The 24493-nt window shown below is 39.1% G+C and overlaps 1 protein-coding gene across 1 annotated transcript; it reads left to right on the top strand.

Annotated features, from left to right (window-relative positions):
- Positions 1 to 3101: 3101 nt before the first annotated feature.
- LOC306706726 (RNA-binding Raly-like protein) lies at positions 3102 to 24493 on the top strand (the record flags this gene model as incomplete). Its single annotated transcript, XM_079173893.1, has 8 exons — positions 3102 to 3357; positions 18615 to 18690; positions 19437 to 19484; positions 20289 to 20479; positions 22637 to 22750; positions 22964 to 23121; positions 23695 to 23732; positions 24395 to 24493. 7 exons carry the CDS (start codon positions 3102 to 3104, stop codon positions 23725 to 23727), a joined length of 876 nt encoding a protein of 291 aa, XP_079030019.1. The 3' UTR covers positions 23728 to 23732; positions 24395 to 24493.

Genomic DNA, 24493 nt, shown 5'->3' with positions numbered 1-24493 from the left:
CCTGACTGCAAGAAGTCTTGATGTATGTATGTGTTCGTATATTTGTGTGTGTCAGGATGTGTGAGATACATTTTAGAGAAATAGCTGTACATATCGTTACATCTCTCCATCATTTCCCCAAACTTATTTGTATTCAGGCCCCATTTAAAGATTAAAATACATTCACAAGTAGAGTCTGCTTTTCACCTGAGCTGTCTTATGATCAAACTAGAGTAGGCATGATATGATTTTTCAATTAAAACATTGCTCAATAAACAGACAATTGATTGGAAACTCTTTCGATCATCAAATAACTGTTCCTGTTTGTTTTTTTCAATCAAACAAACTCCAAACAAAACTCAAATGTGATGACTTGCTGCTTTTGATATAACTAAAGACTGAATTTTGGGTATTGGACTGTTGCTCAATTCTCTGAGTAGCACGAGTACATCTAAATCAGCGCTACCAGAATAAGACATTTTGAGATGTCACCTTGGGCTGTGACGGAATTTAAAACCAGGTTTTTCTGACATTTTATAGATAAAACAATTGACAAATTAATCAAGAGAGTAATTGGCAGATAAACTGATGAAGAAGATAATCAATAGCTACATCCCTGAACACTTAAGGGAAATCTTTGAGGACATTAAGATCAAATATAAAAGTCAATCAAATCTCAAATAAATAAGTGAAATTGCTTGTTTTCCCCCAAACCTCCAAAAATATGCAGTTTACAATCTAATAAAACAAAAAAAGCAGCAAATACTGGAATAAGAGAATAGCTTTAACAACTTTAATTAATTAATTATCAATATAGAAGAAGATAGATACATATTGATTTTAATTTGATCAATTTACCAATGAATTGATTGAACTCACGTGAGGTGACAGTGCTAACCGGTGCGCCGGCTCTCTCAGCCTCATCAGCGCTTTTCCTGTGATAATAATGTGTGTGCAGCTGAATCTGGTTCTAAAAGCCTCATTGTGGAAAGATATGCGTTCATAAATTACCACCAACCAGGGATTTCAAAGACGCAACAACCTAAGAGGTACTTCCGTCATCTCTGAGTGGATTTGCAAAAATGATTGCCATGGTGACACTTCCTGATCCCCCCAGAGGACTGGAGCATTATGGGAGCAAACAGTGCAGCCTGCAGGGAGGTTGTAATTTATGTGTCCAGCTCAGCGCGTTTCTTCTCTCTCTGCTGGTTTCTATTTGACAGTAAAGAAGCTGTCACTGTGTGATTTGTTAATACAACTATTCAGATCCGTTCCTTAAGTAAAAGTAGCAAGACAACAATGTTAAAGTCAACATTAATAGATTATTAATATTGATACATCAACCGTATTTTATTATTATAGCTGGTCAAGGTGGAGCTGGTTTTAACTCGGGATTATTCTTTATATACTTATGTTAATGTAGATAGTTTAGCCAAGTGCTTCCAAACCTAAGGGTCGAGCCCCTCCAAAGGGTCACAAGGTAAATCTGACGGAATCAACTTTTCTTGAATTTTTGCTTTTTAAAAAAAGACATTTTATAATGTTATCTCTATGCGCATTAAAACAAGTTATTAAAATGAAACCATGTGAGGAGTTTAGAGGAGGAATGTCTCATAGACATCTAAAACACAACAAGGTGCAACAACGATATCAACAGTTTGTATGATATCTTACGAAAAGCTACTCCTCTTTCTTTTTTCTGTCTTTTCAAAATAAATGACTGCTGTCTGAGTTTAGTATCCTGATAGAATGAAGGACTTAGTTCATTCTCCTAAGGGGCACATTGTAACGCCGGCCTGAGGCCATTTCATTGAATTCACTGGACAGAACAAGGTCAGATTGGCAGATAGTTCCTTTTGCTTTTCGGGGCACCTGTTTCTCCTACGGGGAACACAAGACTCTTTCCAGGGCTCCAATCATCTTGGAGCAGACTTTCGCAATACCATTTAGGCTATTCGTGTCCTTCTCAGACATTACAAAGGCATTGCACGTGAAGGGAACTCAAAAATAAAAAATAAAGAGGTAAACGGCGGGTGAAGACTCTTTTCAAACATGTGAACATGTAACAGGTCAGCGTTCCTCTCACCTCCTGCAGAACGCTTTCAGTCTTTGCCTCCATGTTAACATATTGGGCTTAGGATGTAGAGAACAGGTGGAAACAATTGGAAAGCAAATTATCAATTAATTGATTAAGTTTAGAAAAATAATAGACAACTTTTGAAATAATTGAGTAGCCTTTGAAGTCTCGTCTTGTTTCAGTTTTTTGCAAAAACTTCCTAAATTCACTGGTTCTTGCTTCTGTAATGTGAACGCTTGCTGACGTTCTTTGTTCTAAATGATATTTATTTGGGTTTTAGATTGTTGGTCGGATAAAACCAGCAATCCGAAGTAGAGCTGCAACAATATGTAGATTAATCAAGTAGAGATTGACAGAAAATTATTTGTATTAAAACTATTTTTGATCAATTATCTACTTTGTCTCTCTTTCATAATTGAGTTAACTGAAGATCTTTGGTTGTTTTAACAGTTGGTCAGAGAGAACAAAACATTTGAAGACGTCACCTCATACTCTGCTTTATAGACTGAATGATTAATAAAAGATTAATTAAGTAAAGAAAATAATCCACACACTAATAAATAAATTAAATGGTCATTGGTTGCAGCTCTAATCTGAAGACATCAGGTTGGGTTTTGGGACACTGTGATGGACACGCTTCACTGTCTATGAAGCAAATGATTAACTGAAAAAATTGAAAATTGAAAATGTAAGTAAGCGTGCCCTACATGATTCACTGATATCGAAGCATTGTGGTTTTCAATTTCCCACACAAATCAAGCCTTTGCTGTGATCATTGAAGCTGTTGGGTGAAAATCTTGTCGCATATCTCAAAATGCCTTTTAGAAGATATTTAGACCATTTAGTGGGGTTTAAATGGATTCATAAAAACAAAGATGTATTTTTCTCAGCCTGTAGATGGCTGCTATTATCTCCAACATATGCTTTCAGCTCAGACTGGTGCTCACTGTTTGGCTTTCTGTGAGTAACCTCCACAGTCTAACCTTCCTGGCTTTCTGAGCAGTGTGCAACTGTGTCTCCCAGCAGGCAGTGCTGCAGGACTAGGATGACTGGGAAGACCCAGACCAGCAACGTGACCAACAAGAATGACCCGCGCTCCCTCAACTCCCGCGTCTTCATCGGCAACCTCAACACGGCCGTGGTAACCAAGGGCGACATCGAGGCCCTCTTTGCCAAATACGGCAAGATTGTGGGCTGCTCGGTCCACAAGGGCTACGCCTTCGTTCAGTACGCCAGCGAGAGGAACGCCAGGGCAGCCGTGGCCGGGGAGAACACCAGGGTCATCGCCGGACAGTCACTAGGTAATGCTGTTCAAATGTTCATCATTGAATTCTGATTGAAATATAAGAGATAATAAGAGAGAACTACACCGTGTAACATGGTGCTTTATTCAACTAATAAGAGACCTCTCTTCCACATTAAAGCTGGTCTCCAGTATGTCCCATCAGTTCTAAAACATTCATAATCTGCTGGCTGATTTACGCGTTGTTGAGAGACACTCTGGCACACATTGATAAAAGATAATACAGAAGAGAACAAAGAATATAGCAAGAGATCTGCGGGGTGGCGGTTCTCCATCAGGTCCAGGTAGGTATGCCACAGTTGGCCGTCAGCGGTCCGTGGTTGGTCCTTAGTCGGCATGTTGTTCAGCGAGCAGAACCTGAGGATTTAGTGATGAAGGAGAGTCAGGTTTGTGTCATGGAGCAGTGAGCCTGTGGATTCTGTTTTCTTTTTCTCCAAAGTTCAAGTTTATCGTTGGAGCAGCTTTAAACAGAAAAGACGTCCAAGTATTAAAAGTGGACCAAATGTTGTTGAAATGTTTGCGTTTTTTAAGTTATAACATTTATTTTAATGGTATTTAATAACTTTATTTTCAAAATGTAACTTGCCCTGACATATTTCATGGCAAAAGTGATTGAAAAGTAAAATCCTTCACTTGCATTACTGTGCTAGAGACACCTACATGTTTCATCCTCTCGCATGTTCTGTTCAAACCAATGTGATATAATCGTTTTACAAAACCTTGCTTATTACAAAACAAAGCGCTGTATACAACACGTAACATTTAACTTGGAAAAGCAATACAAACTAGATGTATATATAAAAACAAGAGTCATAAAAGAAGGGGTCAATACCAATAACAAAAGACAATTTCATAAAAACAAGTCCATAATTTCAGATTAGAAATATAATACAGATTTAGTCAGTTTGAAACCTTCGAGCATGTTATTTCAAACTATTATTTCTGATCAATATTGCCTGAAGACCTCAAGCTGCCATCTGGTTCATGGTGTTTATGGACAAAAAACGTGAAAATAATTCTGAAATGAAGAAGTACAGCCGGGGTGAAGACGCTAAGATACAGAAAACATGTTTTGGGTTTGAGCTTGAATGTACAGATCAGACGGTCAGACGGACAGCAACAAGGAGGAAACATTCAGATCCTGGTCCTCATGGGCATTGAGTGGATCCATGTAAATCTTCTTTATATTACTTATTGATTAGGTCACAGCCTCCTCCACAGAAGACAAAAGTCCTCCCGGATCCCTGCTCTCTGATTAAACATGAATAACAGCGCTGTGGGGTCACGTCTGTAATTCCACTCTGTGTTTGTTCAGAAAGTTTCATGCATTTTTGGGCTGTGAAATGACATATGGCACTGGTAAAAGTGCAAGGTGGAGCTGTGTTCACAGCAATTTGCTGTAAAATCATGTGTCTCAAGAACTATTATTGTATTTTTGTAGAACTGTATGACTGATCCTCCTTTAGTGAAAGTAAACTGACTGGCCTGAGCCAACTCAGGTGTTGTCTGGGTAGTTTTGGCAGTGATTGGTAATAATAACATTAGTAAAATTAGACCTTCAAGGAGCAAACGATACAAACAGACAGACAATCAGGTTTTAAACAAAATCTAACACAAGCCAAACGTATTTGGAAACAAATAAAGCAGCAGTAATATTATGACCCAAACAAGATGTGACATGTTAATTCATTTTAGAGGTAGTGGTTGGCAGATTTTTAAACCCTTTTTCCCGTCTTTATGCTAAGCTAACCACATGAGAATGGTATCAATCTTCTCCTCTAATGCTCAGTAACAAAGTCTTATTTCTTAAAGCGTCAAAGGGTCGAGTTTGTAATCCTGAAAACTGGCTCCTTTATTTTGTTTTGCACAATGCATGCTTAGTCATTTTTAAGGCAGCATTAAGGTCTTCACACCGGTGTCAATAAAGTGTTACGTTATAAATGATGGCCAGAAATTTGGGTTATGATAGGACCGTCGATAAAAAATATGTTCATTTATCGGACCTGATTATTGACTGAAAAAGTGCTTTATGTCATCACACCACCGAAACATTCACCCTGCTGTCAAAACAAATCCACGTCCCGTCTGTCTTGTCCTGTCTGCATCGTTGCATCCACTTACAGGAGCTCCTCTCGTTGTTATGCACACTGACAAACCAAAGCACGGCTATGCATTTCCTGAAAAACACGATTTCTTGAGAGAAAGGAAAGCGCGTCTAGCTGAGAAGATCTCAGCTGAACATGTGTCTCGTGAACAAAGGCTTCATATACAGCAATAAAAGTGAAGTATTCCTTTGCATAGCGGGGCAAATTGCAGCTCCACTGACTGCACTTCACAGGGTCCCTGTAAACACTGAGCGTCTGTGGACACATATGCGCACACACACACACACACACACACACACACACACACACACACACACACACACACACACAATAAATTCAGTATATTAGCAATGCACCACAAGTGTCAGAGGTATACTAAAGGTGCCCACAATAACGTCTCTCTCTGCTTTGGTTATCATCTTTTCTGCCTTTATTCTGCTGGCCCCCGTGAAGCTTAACCCTTGCATCAACATCTTTTAAACATGAACTTTATATTTGATTGGGGTTTGGAACTATATTGCCAAGAGGTGGGCGCAGCCATGCACAAGATATGAATTCTATATATATTCTCCTCATTAAATCACACACAGGGAGGAGACAGAAGCGTGAAGGTATGACACGTGACGGGAGGGGTCACGGGGTCGGATTCAAACCTGTAATGTCCTGAGTACACGGTGTGCAGCTTGAGTACCACAACGTCACGCGCTCGAGTAGATTTAATAGCCGCGAGATGCTGCAGCTCCAGCGATTGCTTTACTCAATTTAATTCCTTCGGACATGACTGGAGTGGCGACACAATGACTTTATGTAGTTCATGAAAATTAAAGTGACATTTAATCACACCGCCGGTTGGCCTAGACGGTAGCTACTTAGATCCTGATGAAGATGTCAGATGAAGAGTGCAGGGGAAGGGTTTGTTCTTGTTTCACCATCTCAGCATTTCTGCTTTCTGCTTTTGTGGCTATAATCTGGACATAGATGTATCAATACTTTAAGGTTCATTCTTCATAATCCGAGTTGAGTGTGATCATATATGCTTTCTCTGGTTTAAAGTGTGTAAGATCTTTCGTGTGTGACTGCTGTCTGGTGGTCTTCGAGCGCCTCTCTGTGGTTGAAAAGCGGCAGAACACCATAATAAATCCAAGGTATTCTGGGGCCTGTTTTAGTAAGTAGTGTTCAGGAACTGTAGGTTGCATCAAGCTGATCTGCTATGTGATGAATTCTTAGAGAAAAAGGTGGTAAAGCTTGAAAAGATTTGTTGGGAAAGGTGTCTTTATTTCATAATAGTGAACCATCTATCTGCAGGTTTGCCTGTCAAAACCTCAGTCTAAAAATCTGTAGCTTCAATTAGTTGTTTTTGTAAAAGAAGATATACAGTACGTAAAATGTATGATAAGGAAACACAGTGAGACTCAAACAATAAAAGTAACAGCAAGGATATAAAATCCAATAGATTCCCATAAATCTACACACTGTTCCTTTAAGTATGATCAAAAAGATGGGACCTGTTGGAATTGTTGATGTAAAGTTGGTTATTTTATATTAAACAATACATCCTAATCTAAAAGTTACAATGTTTACTCTGAAATATGGATTTATGCTTCTGTGTATCAGGCAGTTCTTTCAGGCTTCACTATTCATGCATCCATGACTTTTCCATCTGCATGAACACTAGATGGTGCTGGAAGAATGTCCGTGAGGGCAACGCCACCAAAACGAGGACATCTTATTCAGTTTCTCAGAATGTAAAATTCATTCCTGTCCTCAGTAGTCAAACTAATGCAGGGCTCCCCTGCAACCTGTGCAGAATATCCACATTTTTACATTTATAAGCTGCGTTTTGTCTTTGCTGTTTCAATAGTAGTATAAAGCAGCTGTTGACACATGGACTGTTTTCTATTAAGATATGCCAATGATTACGTTGCTGCTGCCACTAATGGTGATAAAATGTGTTCCTGCTATTATCCTGGAATAACCGCCTTGAATAAATCCCAAAAGACCAAGCACATAGCGCGTTTAGTCCTCACATCGTAAAAACTGAGATGCATTTTTAATATTTTTTTCAAAGAAGTCAAAGTGAGGACATTGGTCGTTTGATTCAAGCGACTGTCCTCAAAGCCATGAATCCGTCTCGCTCGGCCTCCATCTTTCATCAGCTTTTAGTTTCTGGTCTTTTCTTAGCGAGAACAAAGAAGCTGCAGGACCATTAAGACATCAGGCTGTGCGCGAGACAGCTGCAAACCCCTTGTCAGTGTAATTAGATATTACAATTACAAGGCTTCATCTATAGCAGAGCCCTGGTGCTGCAACAGCTGGGGAATCAGTAGGCAGAGCCCCAGGTGCTCTGCTTCCTCAGTCTGTCTCTTAAGTCCACAGCCCCTCCACTTAAAATTAAATTTAAAAGAGAGAGAGAGAGAGAGAGAGAGAGAGAGAGAGAGAAAGAGAGAGAGAGAGAGAGAGAGAGAGATTGGAGACATTCACAATAGGAAGCTGATTCGTCATTCCAATGAAGAAAGGTGTTTGAAAAGTGAGGTCAAACTGTATTTTCTGCATGTTTAAAATGGAGTAAAATGCAGGTTGTATTTTACAAGACGAACCTTAAATATCAAATAGGATTCATCTGTCAATTAGGTTTTATTTAGTTAAATGTATGTTGAATTCTGTCTGTGTGAGTCTGTGATTCATAAAGCAAGACATGCAGACGTACATTACTTTATTCCATGCGCTACAAATTCCATCTTGTTTTCATTCACTTTACTTTGTGTGTATTTGTGTTTTTTGATCAAAACATCAGGCAAATAAAGCTCAGTTGAACTGAGTGAAGCATCTTTCCATAAAAAGAAAAATAATTAATTAATTGAACACAATACAGATAAACATTGTGTGTATGAAAAATAACTACAAAAGATGTTTGCTGTAATTTGCAGCCCATTTGAGTAAACAAATGGATAAAACAGATTCAGGATAAAAACAACATACCGACTGTAAACATATGAATATGCATGTATGTATTATACAGGACCAGGTATGTATTGACATGCGTGATTGTAAAATTGTATGTATGAGTGTATAATATGTACGTGACCAGTGAATCCATCAGAACTCATTCAATGTTCACATCTTTGTTGGCTTCAATAGCTAATATTTTCCCATTAACAATGGGTCCAAATGAGTCGTTGTAATTGTAATAACGTAATCATCACTCGACTCTCTCTGCCCTCATTGCGTCTTTCTCCTGCACCAATCTGAAGACTATAGCTGGTGAACATAGTGGAGCATTTAGCAGCTGAAGAGCCAGATATTTCCCTCAGGAGTTGATGGAGCGCTGAAAGGAGAGTGAATATTGATATTGAACATTTGTGCTAACATGTTAATTAGTTCGTCAGTGTTAGCTGTTTATTTTCAAGAGGCGAACTGTTTGCTTTCACCTATCAACTCTATCAGGTGATATTATTTTAATGTTCCCACCAATGTGGCCAACAAATCTGTAAAGTCATATTGTTATAACAATATATGTATGAACATTAACATCCAGAACAAATACTCACAATAGCATGTAAATGTTCTGTATTGTGTTCTGTTATGTGGACACAGCTGCTATTGATGACACTGAAGTCGTGTTTTCTGTACTTTTTCATTAAATCTTTTTTTTAAAGCAACATTTATATACCTATTGGTAAGGGGATTAAAATGTTACAATTTAAAACCATGCATGATTAAAGCTGACCAGAAAAGTCAATTTATTGATTAGTTAACTGACAGAAAATGATTTAATAAATCCATAATTGTTTTCTTAGTTTTCAATAGAAATGAATACCTTTTAGTTTTGGACTGTTGGTTGTAATAAACAAGATAGATTACTCGACAACAAAAGTAATCGTTAGTTGCAGCCATATACACGTCATGGGTATTTTACAGGCTGATTCCAGTATGTTAGACTCTATATGTTTGAGTACTTCCAGGCCAGTAAGTGTCTGTATTTTCAACACAATTGATCGGAACAAATGAAACATGAAAATATCCAATTAATTACAACTACATTTCCAAGACCTTTTGGTGTTTGATTAAATGTTTGTGAGTGGGGTGATGGGTGCCTTGTTGGTCGGGGACTAGGGGCTAAAATCCTGGCTATGGGCCCATACAAAAATAAACAAACTATTATATAGAATACTACTATATAGAGTAGAGTTTAATCACATTTGTCCTTATTCTCTTCCTTCACTTTAAATTGCTTCGTTCTGGTCACATACATTTCGCGTTTAAGGGGAGAGAGTGACTTTTTGGGAGTGAAATAGTCTTTAATAATTTCGTATAATAATAATTTACTAATTTCCTCACTGCTCAATCTGTGCTTCACAGAGACAAACAACATGTAGTTCAACTCCTGTCTTTGGAAGAGAGAGGAGTATTTTGAGAAGAGAGAGAGAGAGAGTTCCCCCTGGAATAGTTCGACAATGGTTTGGTCCGAAGCGGCTCCGCTCTCAGTCTGGGGCTGAAGGTGCACGCGCAGTCTGGCTTTTTTTAAGGGAGAGAAAAGGAAGCAAAAGTCTTCCCGACCACAGACATCACCCGCGTGTTCCCCCTCGTGACATGACCATGTACAAAGGCAGGCGTCGCAACCTGAGATGTGAGTATGAGGCGTCACTCTCTCGTGACGAAGGAGCTTTAAATGTGGCTGAAGTTAATGCTGCTAGTGTGGAGGGAGCATTGGTGAAATATTGTACCAATTTGAGATACTACTTGTACTTAAACTTGACGTATTTTATCTTAGAGGGGTATATTGCTATATTTTTTTACATATAGTATATCTGACAGATATAACGGTAGTTACTTATCAGATCAATATGTAATACATTAAATAGATTAAAATTTAAATTAGTTGACATTTGACATCATTTGGATGGTGATGAATTAAGAAAATGATTCAAATGATGAAAGTAAAACGTTGAGTCGAGCCATTGTGCCTTATTAGTACTTTTACTTTTGATACTTTAAGTACAACTTGCTGCTTGAAGTCTTCTCGTGCATATTTTGCTTGTGTAATATTTTGAATGCAGAACTTTCACTTGTTAATCCTTTACATTGTGGTATTGCTATTTTTACTTAAAGAGATCGGAGTACTTCCTCCACCACTGCTGTGTGCAGGCTTCTTTGCAGTGTCTTCATGATTGAAATCTGCATCTCCTCCTTTCTGTTGCTCAGTATGTGTCCGCATATTCATGTCAATTTCAAAATTCTAGGGAAGTAATCCCTATTTTATGTTAAAATACACTGTAAAATATTGCATTGTAGCTTTAATAATGAATGGGAATTAAAGCATGGGGACTGATGCAAATCGCACTGGTTAAACATTTACATGCCATGGCTAATAAGCTAATCTTTTACCAATTCAGACCACATAAATCCCCTTTTCATCCAGTCTTTGTGCATTATTATTATTTCTTTTTTTTTTTGCAGGAATTGTGTGAAAAGCAAATTTTTCTCAGTGACTCGCTCACAGGCAGGAGATTGCTGCATAAAGCATGTAACATTCATTTTAATCTATTTGGTGACTGCAGTCAAAAAGAATACAGTGGTGGTGTTGTGTTATGTTCAGAGCGTGTGTTCAGTGCAGAAGTGCCTTTGAGCAAAGTACTGGAGCTGCAGTGGTTGGTTGCACATTACAGCTCCAGGTGAGGTGTGCACATGTGTACATAAGAGGCTGAGGGAGATATTTCTGCATTGTTGGCAGATCTGCGGTTAAATGAATAATTTATATCTCATATATTAACATCTAGATTTACTGATTCATGATCAGAATACATTATTTATACGACCAGTGTGTTTTGCATGTAACCTTTTATTAATAATTATTTAAATATATAAAGTCAGGGCTGCAACAGTTATTTATCAAAAAAGCCTTCTTCACAGCGGACCCTTTGACAGAAACTAATAAACTAAAAGCCGTGAGAGTGAGGCAGCATGCACATAGAGTGCTGCAGGGATGACTTATTTTTTGTTGGCCAACCCGGAAGTTAGCATCACCCTGGTTCCCTACACAAAAAGCGAATTGGGATTTTTCCATTGAATTTTGGATTAGAAATAAACTCTGTGGCAAACAAATGTTTATGATACTTGCACGTTTTGTTCAGCAAGATAATCTTAATCCTTATTTCAGGCGTCTAAACCCATCAGACGAGGGAACAGGAAGTGCGAGAATGCCGACTCATTTCCAGGTTTTAGGGCTCATTCCTGCTACACTCGATCAGGACCCTGAAACTAAAGCAGCTAAATGGAATTCATCCGTTTCTATTATTTACACCTGTGCTCTTCCTACTGTGGCATGACAAGATGGCTCCCGGGAGCGAAGGCCAATTAGTCTGACGATTATTTCCCCAATTAGTAAATCAATCATTTGATGAATAAAATATGAGAAAACAGGGAAAGCACCCATTGAGATTTCCTCTGGTCCTTGTTTTGTCTGACCAACCATCAAAGTCTAATTTACTGTCACATAAGACAAACTACTGAACTTATCTTAACAATGGAGAAGCTGAAATCTGAGAATATTTGACATATTTAAAACTTAAAACAACCGGAAAAAAGATCTGATAAACATAATTTTGAGTAGCGGGAACATGTTTCCTCTTCTTTTTCTAACCTGTTAAACCTTTTCTAAATTCCTCTGGTGTGTATTACCTTATCATTTAATTGAGCTGATGTCTAAACACGTCTGCTACTCAGTGTTTCAACAGTCAACCCCTGAACGAGGAGGCCAAGCTTCAGAGCAGATGTACAAGTAGTTTCAAGCAGCTGCTGGCTTGTTTCCAGCTGCTTGCACAGATTCACCAGCGTGTGTTGAGGCGGAAGTGATGGACCGGCTCCTGGGCTTAAAACGTTTCGAACGGTTGCACTTAAGAGCCACATAGTTACATCATAAGACAAAAAGGAAAAGGAGGAAAAGTGTATCAACAGCTCAGGAGAGATGAAAGAGTAAATTATTTTTACCCCAGGCTACAATATGCTCATTATGGTTTAATGCAAAAATCAACTCGTGACAATGTTGAGATGCACCACAGGCGTGAAAACATCTTACCTTCTGTACTGCTGCTCTGAAGAACGTTCACTCACTAATGCTTAAATTCTCAATGCGATCTATTGAGCACAGACAACCCCGAAAATGTAGCAACCACACGTCCGGCTCTCCTTAATGGACCACAGCTCAGCAGGTCTAATGAAAATAATTGTATTGGATCCTCAGGAGCTCGGGGACCGGCTGCCAAATTTATGGGCTGCCAAGTAACCGTTTTCCTTAAGAGGGCGAAAGAGCAAAGTACAAGGAATTCATTAAGGAAGGACGGTAATTAATCCACACTTTGCCTTGACGACACGATTCTCCACCATCCTGATTGGTGGAATCAGTCAGGACGTAATAAACTCTGGATCGGTGCGTGTAGCTCAGAGTTGCATAATGTCAAGTAGCTCGCAAGGTAATAGTCTTCAGGATTTAGCATTGACAGGATTCAGATGATTTAATTTACCCAAAATTCATTAGTTAAAAACTAAACAGTGCAAGGAATTCATTTGGACATTTGACTCTCAGTTTGAGCTATGTCATATCTATCTTTGTGAAACCAACATGTTGATAGACTTTCCAGAATTACATTCATTGTATCTGCAAATGCACTGTAAGTAATGTCAATTAAAATACAATCTGCAATGGCATTCTAACCAGTAAGAACAATATTTCAAGATAATGTAAACGGAAGGTCATTGTGTCCACACACACGCATACATACATTAATCCGTACACTGCGTGTGTGTGTGTGTGTGTATACCCAGACACACACGTATGCTTCCTCACCCTGTCACTCAGCCTGCCCTGCTTAAGGAAACACTCTCTCAGCTGTAATGAAAAGCCGAAACTGCCTGTGCCCTTGAGCCGAGCTCAGAGATTGTTCAAGTCCTCCCTGTCAGATTTACGGGCCGCGAGAACACAGCGTAGATTGAATCTGCGGCTGCTGTCAAGCAGGATGTCTCTTAGTCGCTCATTTGTATTCACACAGGTGCCCGGACGATCTCTTAATCAAATACTGCTCACCTGCTCTCGCGTAACGGCATCGACGGAGATTGTTCTGTGCCAGGAGTGATGCTCTGCCTGCCAAAGATTGTGTTTCGGTATTAGTGCAGGGAGGAAATGTATTCTCTCGTTCCTTTTCTCAGGCTGTATTACCACATCGCTTACCTCTTCTGCATTAATTGGACAGAGAGTAGGCTGTAGTTTAACATGGACAACCGCTGTCCTTCCAAAGTCGCTTTGCACAGTCTCTTGAATAATCCCAGTCAACAGGAAAATTGCTAATACACTATGGTTTGGCTTGTCTCTGTTAAATGGAAGCAGCATAAGGGCTAAACAGTTATTTAGCTGCGTTTTCCTTTTTATACTAAACTCATCCCAGTGGACTAACTAAGTTTTGTCTGCGCTAGTCCGGTTTTAATGACTCGTCCACGTCTCCAGAGACAAAGAGCTCAAGGGCAAGCTGAATCGAGTGGTCTATTTATAACTAAAAAAGACACTCAAAGGTAATTTAGCACTGCTTCATTAATATGAATGAACCCAAACTGAGTCAGAGGTGCCCTGACGTGGTGATGATTGTATTCTTAAAGGATCCAGTGTGGATGGATAAAACTGCTGCTGAACTCGGCCACATCTTTGCCGAAGGAGCCGTTCAATTAAAAGGACTTGCAAACTAAACCTCTTCCTTTTAAAATCTGGCTTGTATACTGTTGTATTTCTTTAGATATTGTAACATGATATATTCTCAAAGGATTTTTATTGATGCTTCTTTGGTCCAACCAAATAATTTACAAAATAATCATTATACTGTATTGAAAAAGACTTGAAACTAGCGATTGAAACCATGAAGTCAAAGACAGAAGAGCCTTGTTTCCATCCCCCAGTGGTCCATACACATTTTAGACAGAGAGCCAGTGGCTATTTTGATTTTGAGTTATTCTATACTTCTTCATATTCACACACATAAACCCACTCTGGGGATTTGTTCCAGTGAATACCTTTACCATTTTGGGCCACCTTTGCACCGGAGGTTTGAAAAGTGAAGCCAATAAACTTGTATTCTCTCTAATGGCCAGCAGGGGGCGACTCCTCTGGTTGTAAGAAGAAGTCTGATTGTATAGAAGTCTGTGAGGAAATTACCATTTTTCTCACTTGAATAAACATTGTAAACATGAGTTTGTGGTCTCGATTGCTAGTTTCAAGTCTTCTTTAATACAGCATGAAGTTAATTTAGTAAATTATGGTCCCATTTAGAATAGACGATGAACCCGAATAGCTTTAGGGCGTGACTACCTTGTGATTGACAGGGCGCTACCACGACGTTATCCGGTCTGGGAGTTGTCTGTGTTTTCATCTTACTAATTTGAACCTTTTTATAGTGTTTTCAGTTCATTTTGGTCGCCTAAAATGTCTTATTCAGCGGTGGCTTGTACGTAGCTCACACCCTCTCGTGTCACTTCTGGTTGCACAAAAAATGGCCAAAATGCTCAAACCGGTGATCCACAAACCAATGAGTGACATCACTAACTATGGCAACCTCTTATAGAGAGTCTATTCCTTCTCAACATTAAAACCCCCACGGGTCGAGCGGTTGGCCAGTACTCTTTGTTGTTTGAATTTGTCTCTGTGCTCACTCATGATGCCGCATACAGTTTACAGTATCAATTAAGTCCTAACTGGCTATTGCTTAGCAACACAGCCTCTATCTCCTCCATTTCCAGGCGCAACTTTTTAATAGATACACATACAATCAAGTCCGTCACTCACACACAAGCTCACACACATTTGTTTCATTTTTTTTGTATATGACTAATATAATGACTGTAATCAATCAGAGGCTCAGTGCGTGTCTGTCGGGGGTGTGGAGGGTTGGCGTTGTTCGTTTAGAGAGTGCTTTTTAGTGCGTCACTCTCTCTTTAACGACCCCAGCAGGGGACCAGAGAGAGGAGAGCACACTTAACGATGTGAACCATTCCTCACGTCTTCCTGGAGCATAATGATAATGATACAGACGTCCCTGTGCACCGGAGAGTGGCTTGATACATCCCGGATTCATTAGTCCATTAGGGAGAGCGAGGAGGGAAAGGAGGGAATGAAGAGAAAAAGAGAGGAAGGGGAAAAGTCTGGGCTCCAAACATAGCACAATGGTTAATCTGCAGACAATGTTTTGTAAGATCCAGTTGCAGCTACTTTAGCTCCAACCAGCTACTGGTGTGTGTGTGTGTGTGTGTGTGTGTGTGTGTCTGTGTCTGACCGACGAAAACAGAGATCTTGAGTATGATATAGTCTGAGATATCTTGCATTCTTTAAATTCACAAGCTCAGTGCATTAACAATGCAGCAAGATATTTCATTATCATCTCCACCAGCAGGGGGAGAAAAAAAAGAAGAGGCTAAAGCTGCAACACTTTCTGCGAAATGACTCGACTTCAGCTCCTGTCATGAAAGTTGCCGCTGCATGATCCCCAAAGCAGTTGATGCAAAGCTGATACTTTATTTCTGCGACTTTTTGAAGCTGTCGAGGCTAACTCATCTCATCAGACAGGGGTGTGCCCTGCTTTGTCGGTGTGTGCCTCTGTTTGTTTTGTGTGGGAAGTGTCTGATATTTGTTTGTGTGTATGACCTTGACTGAGCTGAGTTTGAGCAGAAGCAGCGCTGAGAAGCCGACGGTCTGAACGCAGTGATGGCAGCCGGCTCGGCAGCTAGAAGAGGCTGTCGATCATGACGAGCCATGTGGTGAAGAGTCACAGTAGTCTGCTAATGGATTTGAAGGGGATTTCATTGTTTTTCTGTTTTTTACCAAGTTACTTTAAAAATAAAAAGTTTAACCAAAACTGTGACTCTCAGTCCTTTCTTACACAATCGATGTCTCAGCTGCCTCAAAGCCCTTAAAACCCTTTAAAAGTTTCCAGCCTCTCTGCTCGTCTTTGTCTCTTTGAAAGTTTCAGTGGACTGAATCACTAAGTGAATCAATGCTTTCTACCTTTTTTATTCAGCTGGTTAATCTCATCACAGAGCCCGACAGGCACATCCCTCTCTGCTTCAGGGCTCCAACTAACAAATACTTTCAATAGAAGGCTACGTATATATTTTTATTAGACTACTATAGTATTTATTTAGCAATAGACTTTTTATTAGTTGATTCATTCATAAAGTTGTGTCGGAGTCAAAATAATATTTAACCAAAGAACTTATTGTTTGAGAAGCTGCTATCAAAAATGTTTTTAATTAATACTTTTCAACTTGATGATATAATGAATACTTTTATAATCATTTAACAATCTGTTTCTGTTGCAGTCTTTGCCATTTGTCAATAATTTTCCAGCTTGCTGTTTCATCTAAATCTGCAATTGGATGAATGTATGGAATTGTCTTAAGTAACAAATAATGAAAATTCATAAATGAAGGTATTGAAATTAGAATAGATTTATACATAGAGCAACCTGTAAATCGTGTAAATCAAACTCTTTAAAGACAAGATTCTAAAGTTCTTTTGACATAAAAATAGAAAATCTATAAAATATTGTAATTTATAGTGTTTGCATTGTGCAGTATTGTGCTGATATTGAAATTGTCACAGCACAGTTTGCTGCAGTGACAGTAAAAACCTTGTTCAGTATATGTTACAGTGGGGGTTTGCCACTGATGCCCCCCCCCCCCCACAGACACCCTCTGTGTACAGAATGAACTATAAAGAGTTCCTGTTTGCTATTTACTCAAAAAGGCAAGTTCTGCAGCTATACAGTCATGTGTGTCTTTTTTTTCTATGATTTCTAAGCGGATTTATGATTTGTTCGCATGGACGTTGGGTATAATCCTCTGGAAGTGTAAGTTACGCTGAATCTAAAATACATGTATGTGTGTTAAGATTTGACTGAGATATGACTCCGAAAGAGCGACCGCCGACCATGTTGTTGAGCGGTTCAAATCAGCGGGACAAACAATAAATGACTTCCTGTTGTTTTTAGAGCACCAGTATGTTACTGTCACTTTTTACCTCACTCAGTATCTTTATTGTTTTCATAGTAAGTTGAAATAAAAGTTATATAGAGATGATGCCAGGTCTTGCATTGTTTATAAGGCGCCGTCTTACAACATCGACTCTGAGTCTGCAGGGCTTCGATGCAAAGATTCAGCCTTGAGTAAAGGAATGCCCCCATGCCATCTATTTCTCCAAGATGGTGGGAAATAAAATGTAAGAGCTTACCAGAGAGGTGAAGTTCAGAAGACAGTGAGAATTAAGTCTGTGTCCGTGTCCGAGAAGTGATTTAGAGTGAATCGCCCCTCGAGGGATTGTCAGCAACGCTCTTTCTCTAATCTCTAATCTTTTTCTCTGAGCCTGTGTAATTAGCGGTGTTCCTCGTCTCCCAAAGTTTGGATACTGATGTTTTCACTTCAAAATGGAGAATGATATGTTCCACTTGAGTTTCTGTATTTTAAAGAAATTTGTCTAAACAAGATCGCTATTAGTGTCTGAAAAGATAAGATACAGATGTTATTGTCTGGAGACTGTGATTACACGGTATGGAGTACACACACATATATAAGACACAAAATGGTACAGTTAACATATATTTCCAGTATATAGTAATCTTGCAAGGATTGTCTTTATTAATCAATAAAAGAAATATATCCTTTTGTCTGTAACATGTCAGCAAATATGGAAAAAGGCTCATCACTGCAGAACTTTCTGCAGTTTTGAATCTTGTGCCTGTTTTGCTCTCCAAAAACAATAGGGTCCCTGCACTTTCATGCTCGGGCTCTTATCACATTTTGGAGATATATGATGGTCGCATGTATTTGTACCCTGCAAGCATTTCACATGCAATAATTTGTTAACCCAATTTCAACAGTATTATCATTAATATCATTAACATACATTTTTAATTGAGTTACAGTTAAACAGCTTGGAAGCTCATTCAATTGTTAAATGTTAAATTCATTCCAAGACATGAAAATATCATGTCATATTTTCACAATAGGCAAGACGATGCAGGTTTCACTCTACCCCCTTATTTTACACAGGATTTCATTCTAGCTCAATTTTTTTTTTTATTGATTTAATTTTATAAGGTGCTACTGTGTGTGTTTGCAGACATCAACATGGCAGGAGAGCCCAAACCATACAGGCCTAAGATGGGCTCCAAGAGGCCTCTGTCGTCCCTCTACAGGTCTGTGTGAAACGTGTGTCTCGTTTAACTGTGGCCGTCAGCTATTGCTTTGCTGACCTACTTCTCCCACCGTAGTTCTATTCTGCTGTCTGGTCGGGTACTTCAGCAGGAACAGCCAATTTAACTAACTGTGCTATCAGTGTCTGTTATTACACATTCGCTGATTCTTGACATTTTAGTGTCTTGTTGGAGGCAAAGAAAAAAACAGCGCACAGCAAGGGACATGGCCGACATTTGAAAGGCTAAAAGAAGAACAAAATAGCTGATCATTAGGGAATTAAAGGATTTTGGTAAATTAGCTTATTCGCTTTCTTGCAGAGTGTTAGATGAGATGATTGATATCACTCTCATGTCTGTACGCTAAATACTAAATCTGTGCGGAAAAAGAAGTGTAAAAATGACACCTTGTCAGACGGTTAGCTTAGCGTAGCTTAAAGACAGTTTCTGCTCTTAGCTAAAGAATATATCAAAAAAAGGAAAGAATAACGTCACTGAACCCACATTGGTTCGAAGCCGGTAGTATCCTACATATATTTTATTGTAATGGAGCATGTTTGTTATCAATAACTAACCAAACCATCACTCTGATAATGATATTTAATTATATTCAGGAGGGCTAACGTTAGCCAGGTCTCTTGATAATGTTTATTGATATTGTCAGGAGGTGGTGCTTTGCCAAATTTGATATAAATCTGGACTTTTATACATTTAACACTGTAACAGGAAACTCTGTTTTATCTTCACAGTGGCTATGAGTTTGACTATGACTACTACAGAGACGATTTCTACAGCAGGTATGTAAAAAGGCGTATCTGATGGTAAATGACACAGTTTGGATGAACTGGTTCTTTTCCTTCCCACATCGTTTTTTTTCGATCCCATTTCTCCTGGTATTTTGCCTTTCACTGTTCAGCCTCCTTTCTCCTCTTTTCAGATACAGCTACTTAAAAAAAGAATGAGTTTTGAACAGAATAGTCCCAATTCCATCTAAGGCTAAGTAACTACATTATCATGAGCATAGTGAATGTCATATTGGGGAGGTTTTTATTCTTTTCCGTTGGAATTACTAATGATGCTTTTATCCGCATAGGTGCGTACTGAATGTCAGATAGTCCCCAGGCTGGTCATTTGCGCTGGCAAGGCAGAGAATGTATCTTCCCTCTGACATTTTCATTGGCTTGTTTACTTCCTCTACTTCGCAGTAACCCTGATGAGAGTTGAATCCTTCAGCTTTGAGTCGTTATTGCTATTTTGGCAATTTAATGTGTCGTAGGCAAGTGGGAACAAGATTTGATTGAATGGCTGCTGCGTTTAATATACCTCTATCTATCGTTCAAACATCTTTTGCAGCATGTCTTTTAGGGGCTTTGTAAATGTTTCTTGTTGTTAGAGTAACAACATCTAAACATGTGAGTGACTGTGACTCCTGAAAAGAAAAAAGAAAACACACCAGCACACTTTGCTGTTCAATGGCTATAATAAATCCAGAAATACTTCTCCCTGGTTTTTCAAAGATGACTTTTTCTGCACTCTAACGCCTTTTGTAACATTTCTATTGTTCAAAGATTGCTGCAACTTTATTTCTCATGTGTCTTCAGACTCTTTGAGTACCACGGTCGTGTCGTGCCCCCGACCCGTGCTGTGATCCCCATCAAACGTTCGCGACTAGTCGTCCCGTCCACACGCAGAGCCAAATCCTCCTTTCCCGCCAGGGCCTGTTCTTCCTCCTCCTCCTCCTCTTCCTCCTCCCGAGCGCTCAATGTCGGCTCTTCCATCACAGTCCCTAAACGTATGTTCTATTTGTCACTTTTATTCTGCTCTGTTTAAAGGGAAATTCAAGTTTATTACTTATTATTTATTAGTTTTTCAGTTTTGTCATTTCTATATTGTGATAAGAATGTTCTGACCAAAATGATTCGTGAGATCTGAAAACTTGGCAAAAACACTTTAGCAGAAGTGCAATCAGACAGGTTTAGGGTTGCAACTTATTATATTTATTTGTATTTATCAATTGATTACTTTTTTTGATTAGTTAATAAATCATTTGATCTGTAAATTATCAGAAAATAAGGTAAAATACCCATCACAGTTTCCCTGAGCCCAAGGTGACGTCTTCATATATCCTGTTTTGTTCAAAGAAAAGCAGTAAATCTTTAAATTTACAAAGCTTGTTTTGCATTTCATCTTAAAATGGTACAAAAGTCCAAGTGTGACGTAAAATGTATCGCTCATAGTGATGAACCTGAAGACGGATATCATCTGACCTTGTGATTCTCCTCCGCTCTATGTAGCATTTTAGTGTTTTTTTTAGATCATTGTTTAGCCCTGCGGCTGTTTTAGTTCACTTTCACTGCTCTCAGAGGATCATTTTCAGTGGTAGCAGGCAAATGTTCTCAGCAAAAAAGCTCTAAAAACCCACAGTACACTCCTGCTCTGCACCAAATGGCAGACAGACTCAGTTGGAGATTAACTCCTGATCATAGTGGAGCTTTTAGCAGCTAAAGAGACAGATATTTTTGAAGAACCAGATAGTGAGAGTGAACATTGGACTTACATTTGCCAGGTGGCCAGAAACAAATAAAAGGACAAACAGTTGCTTATTTACACATCAAGCAGTTACAGAGCAACATCAGCAAACACATTTGTTAAATCAACTTTGTTAAGTCAATGTTGTGTTGCCCCCATGTGGCCCAGAAAATCAATGAATAGTTTGACATTTTTGTAAATATACTTAATTGCTTTCTTGCAGAGAGTTTAATGAGAGGATTGACTCCATTCTCATGAGCAGTGTTGCCAACTTGGTGACTTTAGCGACTGAAATTAAGAGAAGAATAACAACTACCAACAAATGTAGGGACTTATTCAGACCATCAGGGAAAACGAGAGTTATATTGTATTTTGTTTGCTTGCATGCTGCTGAGAGTAATCGCAGTAACGGCATTAGTTTCTCCCTCTCAGTCAGTAGATGAGGCCGGCAGCACGACGACGCTTGCCGCAGAAATGGGAGTTCAGTTGTAGTGAGTTTCTATGGTTAAGTGTTGCACACACATGATACTGAGTCATAAATAGTTTTGCATAAATAAATACATAGTTTTAGAAAGTTAATAAAAAATATCTATAATAGATACACACAGTTGGATATACAATAATATTTTCTCCAGTTCTTTCCTCATCTGTAAATTGTTTGTTTGATATATTCGCTCTATTTGAAGATTATACTTTATTTCTTTTTAACTTTTTTTGCTTCAAATATCCAATGTCTCCGTAGTGAGTTTGTAGTTATTTGGCTAAATATTTCTCTATTAAGCCCGATACAAGGTGATCTCTCCCCTCGCTACAACCGACACAACCACTAAACTTTATGCAAATGAATGTGTGATTATGTCACCAATATGCAAATTAGTGTGTAATCTGGCAACTTTCGGAGCTAGCGCTACTAGCTACAGACACAGAAGTTTGCTCATCTGTGTCTGTGAGGCTGCAGCCGGTTAGCTTAGCACAAAGACTGGAAGGGGGGGAGGGGCAAACCTGGCTCCGTCTGTTGGTAACTAAATGGACCCACAAAGCACCTCGAAAATCTAAAATTAAAAAAGTGTCAAAGTACTTTAAGTTGGTGAAGACGGTGTTATTATAACTGATAGGAATGACTGCAAAAATAAGATCTAGATTGTATGAAACCTTAATTTTATTATAATTGTTCAACGGTTGCCTTTGCACAGCTCGTAATCTCACTCTTACTAATCAGTATTCTCCACATAATGCAGAGCCGTAAAATATATCTTTGGCTTCGGCTTCCATTCGAACGCCCTTTCACGATTGTGCCTCAGCTACATTTCTGGCAACGATCTTGGCTTGAGCAGTGCAGTAGCTGTTGTAGCCGTGTCTGTCTCCTCGTCAAACGTCACATTAATTATGCTTTTTAACTTTTATTTATGTATGCGCACAGTGAAGACAGACCAGCTCCAAACAATCAAGAAGGAGCTGTCACAGATCAAGACCAAGATCGACTCCCTGCTTGGAAGGCTGGAGAGGATTGAGAGGCAACATCGCTCTGACGACGGTGAGATTCGACAGAGGGGAGGGGAGAAGCATGCATTCATTCAGATGTGCAAATGAAAGACACACACACACACAGCGAAGTGAAACTAAATAAATACTAAAGCTTTATAGAATGGCTTGTCTGGAAGAAATCATTCTGTCAGTGAAAGTAAGATGTCAGTTCAATAAATCCATTACGCTCTGATGTTGACGGCCAGTCTCTCTCTCTTCTCAGACATGCAGAGGAAACAAGAGGAGATGTGTGAGTGTCTCCATGGTGATGCAGCAGACCGCTCTGGTGGAGAGGAGGCGGAGGGCACCGCCGAGGTGGAGGCAGGGGAGATGACGGACGGCGGTGAGGATGACTTTGAAGATGAAGGCACCAGCGACATGGTGAGCTGGTCAAGTAGACATTTACAGTCTCAATAGGAGTGGGGGGGGGGAAAAAAGATGTGTTTTCTTGCATCTCAATGAAAAAAGCAAAGCTGTTAATCAATGGCTGAATAGCCTCTCGAGCTGCCTGGCCATGGAGAAACTCACGTATGCTCATAAAAGCATTAAAAAAATATGTAATGTATAATATTATGCCCTATCTGGAAACCCAGTTGCCAAACCAAGTCTGTATTTTCTGAGGAAGAAATGTAGCTTAATAACGTTTCCTCTTTCTCTGTATCTATATATTTTTGTGTCCTTATTTATTGTGGAAAAATATGGAAACAAATCAATATATTGACGCAACTTTATTGTGACCTTAAAAGCACTTCTAAATTCACTTATTCTGAAATGTTGCCATTAGTACCTCATCAAAGGCCTCCTATGTGACATTACAACAAACATACATGTTAATAAAAACCCAATTTCATTGTTTCATTTAAAATGATTGTGAATTGAAGAAGGGCCAGTTATAAGAATGGATGCTTAGCTCACCGATCTCTTTCGTTGTTGTTGTTTTTCTTTTAATCGCAGATAGAGAACCACATATCGGACATTGACAACTGAGTAAGGTCAGTGTTTAATCCCTGCTTAAAAGGGAATAATTCTTTATTCATATGGCATTTCATTTTGTGAATAGACTTACAGAGTATGGAACACAGTACCCCTTTTGCTCTTCGGCTTATTTTCCACATTTAAGCAGAGTGAGAAACGCTGCTCATTCTGTCTTCTAAATGGGCCGTTATTCTCTCCGTCTGGGTGCGTAAAGTAAAGGCAGCTTCTCTGCAGTTATCACTGATGACTGTCTGAACCGCCACAGAGATACGACTCCGTCTCATCCGCACTCTGCATCAGACGACATTTAAATCCCCTGATTTTCTTTATATGAACAAATAGCTTTGAGATTTTATTTGCCTCTTGGCTGACATTTCCTCCCTGCTGTCCTCAAGTGCCCGATAACGGGAAATCTTTTTCAGCCGCTCTGAACATGATGGTTCGTTAAGATGGTAGCATAATGAACTGCTTGTCCTCAGGTGGATATCTCAGTGGTTGCAAGTAATATCAAAAGCATTAGTTTATTTTAATGTTGAGCCCCTACCCCTCCTCTGTTTTTCATCTTGCAGATAAAGCAGCTTATAATGTAGCCACCTTTTTCTACATAAGTTTACTGTGAAAGTAAATATTAATATTAATTATCACTGCTGTCTGTCTTTTATTCTCTTTTTTTTTGAAGTTGGGGAAAAGGGGAGCCTACCGTCCAAGAAGAAGGGAGAACAGATGCCAGCAAAACCTTCTTGATCAAGAAGGTGTATTTGAAATTTTAGGAAAGCGA

Source organism: Pholis gunnellus (genome assembly GCF_910591455.1).
Source record: "Pholis gunnellus genome assembly, chromosome: 14".
Lineage (NCBI taxonomy): Eukaryota > Metazoa > Chordata > Actinopteri > Perciformes > Pholidae > Pholis > Pholis gunnellus.
Note: the sequence above shows the minus strand (reverse complement) of the source record. Positions and strands in the feature narration are given on the sequence as shown.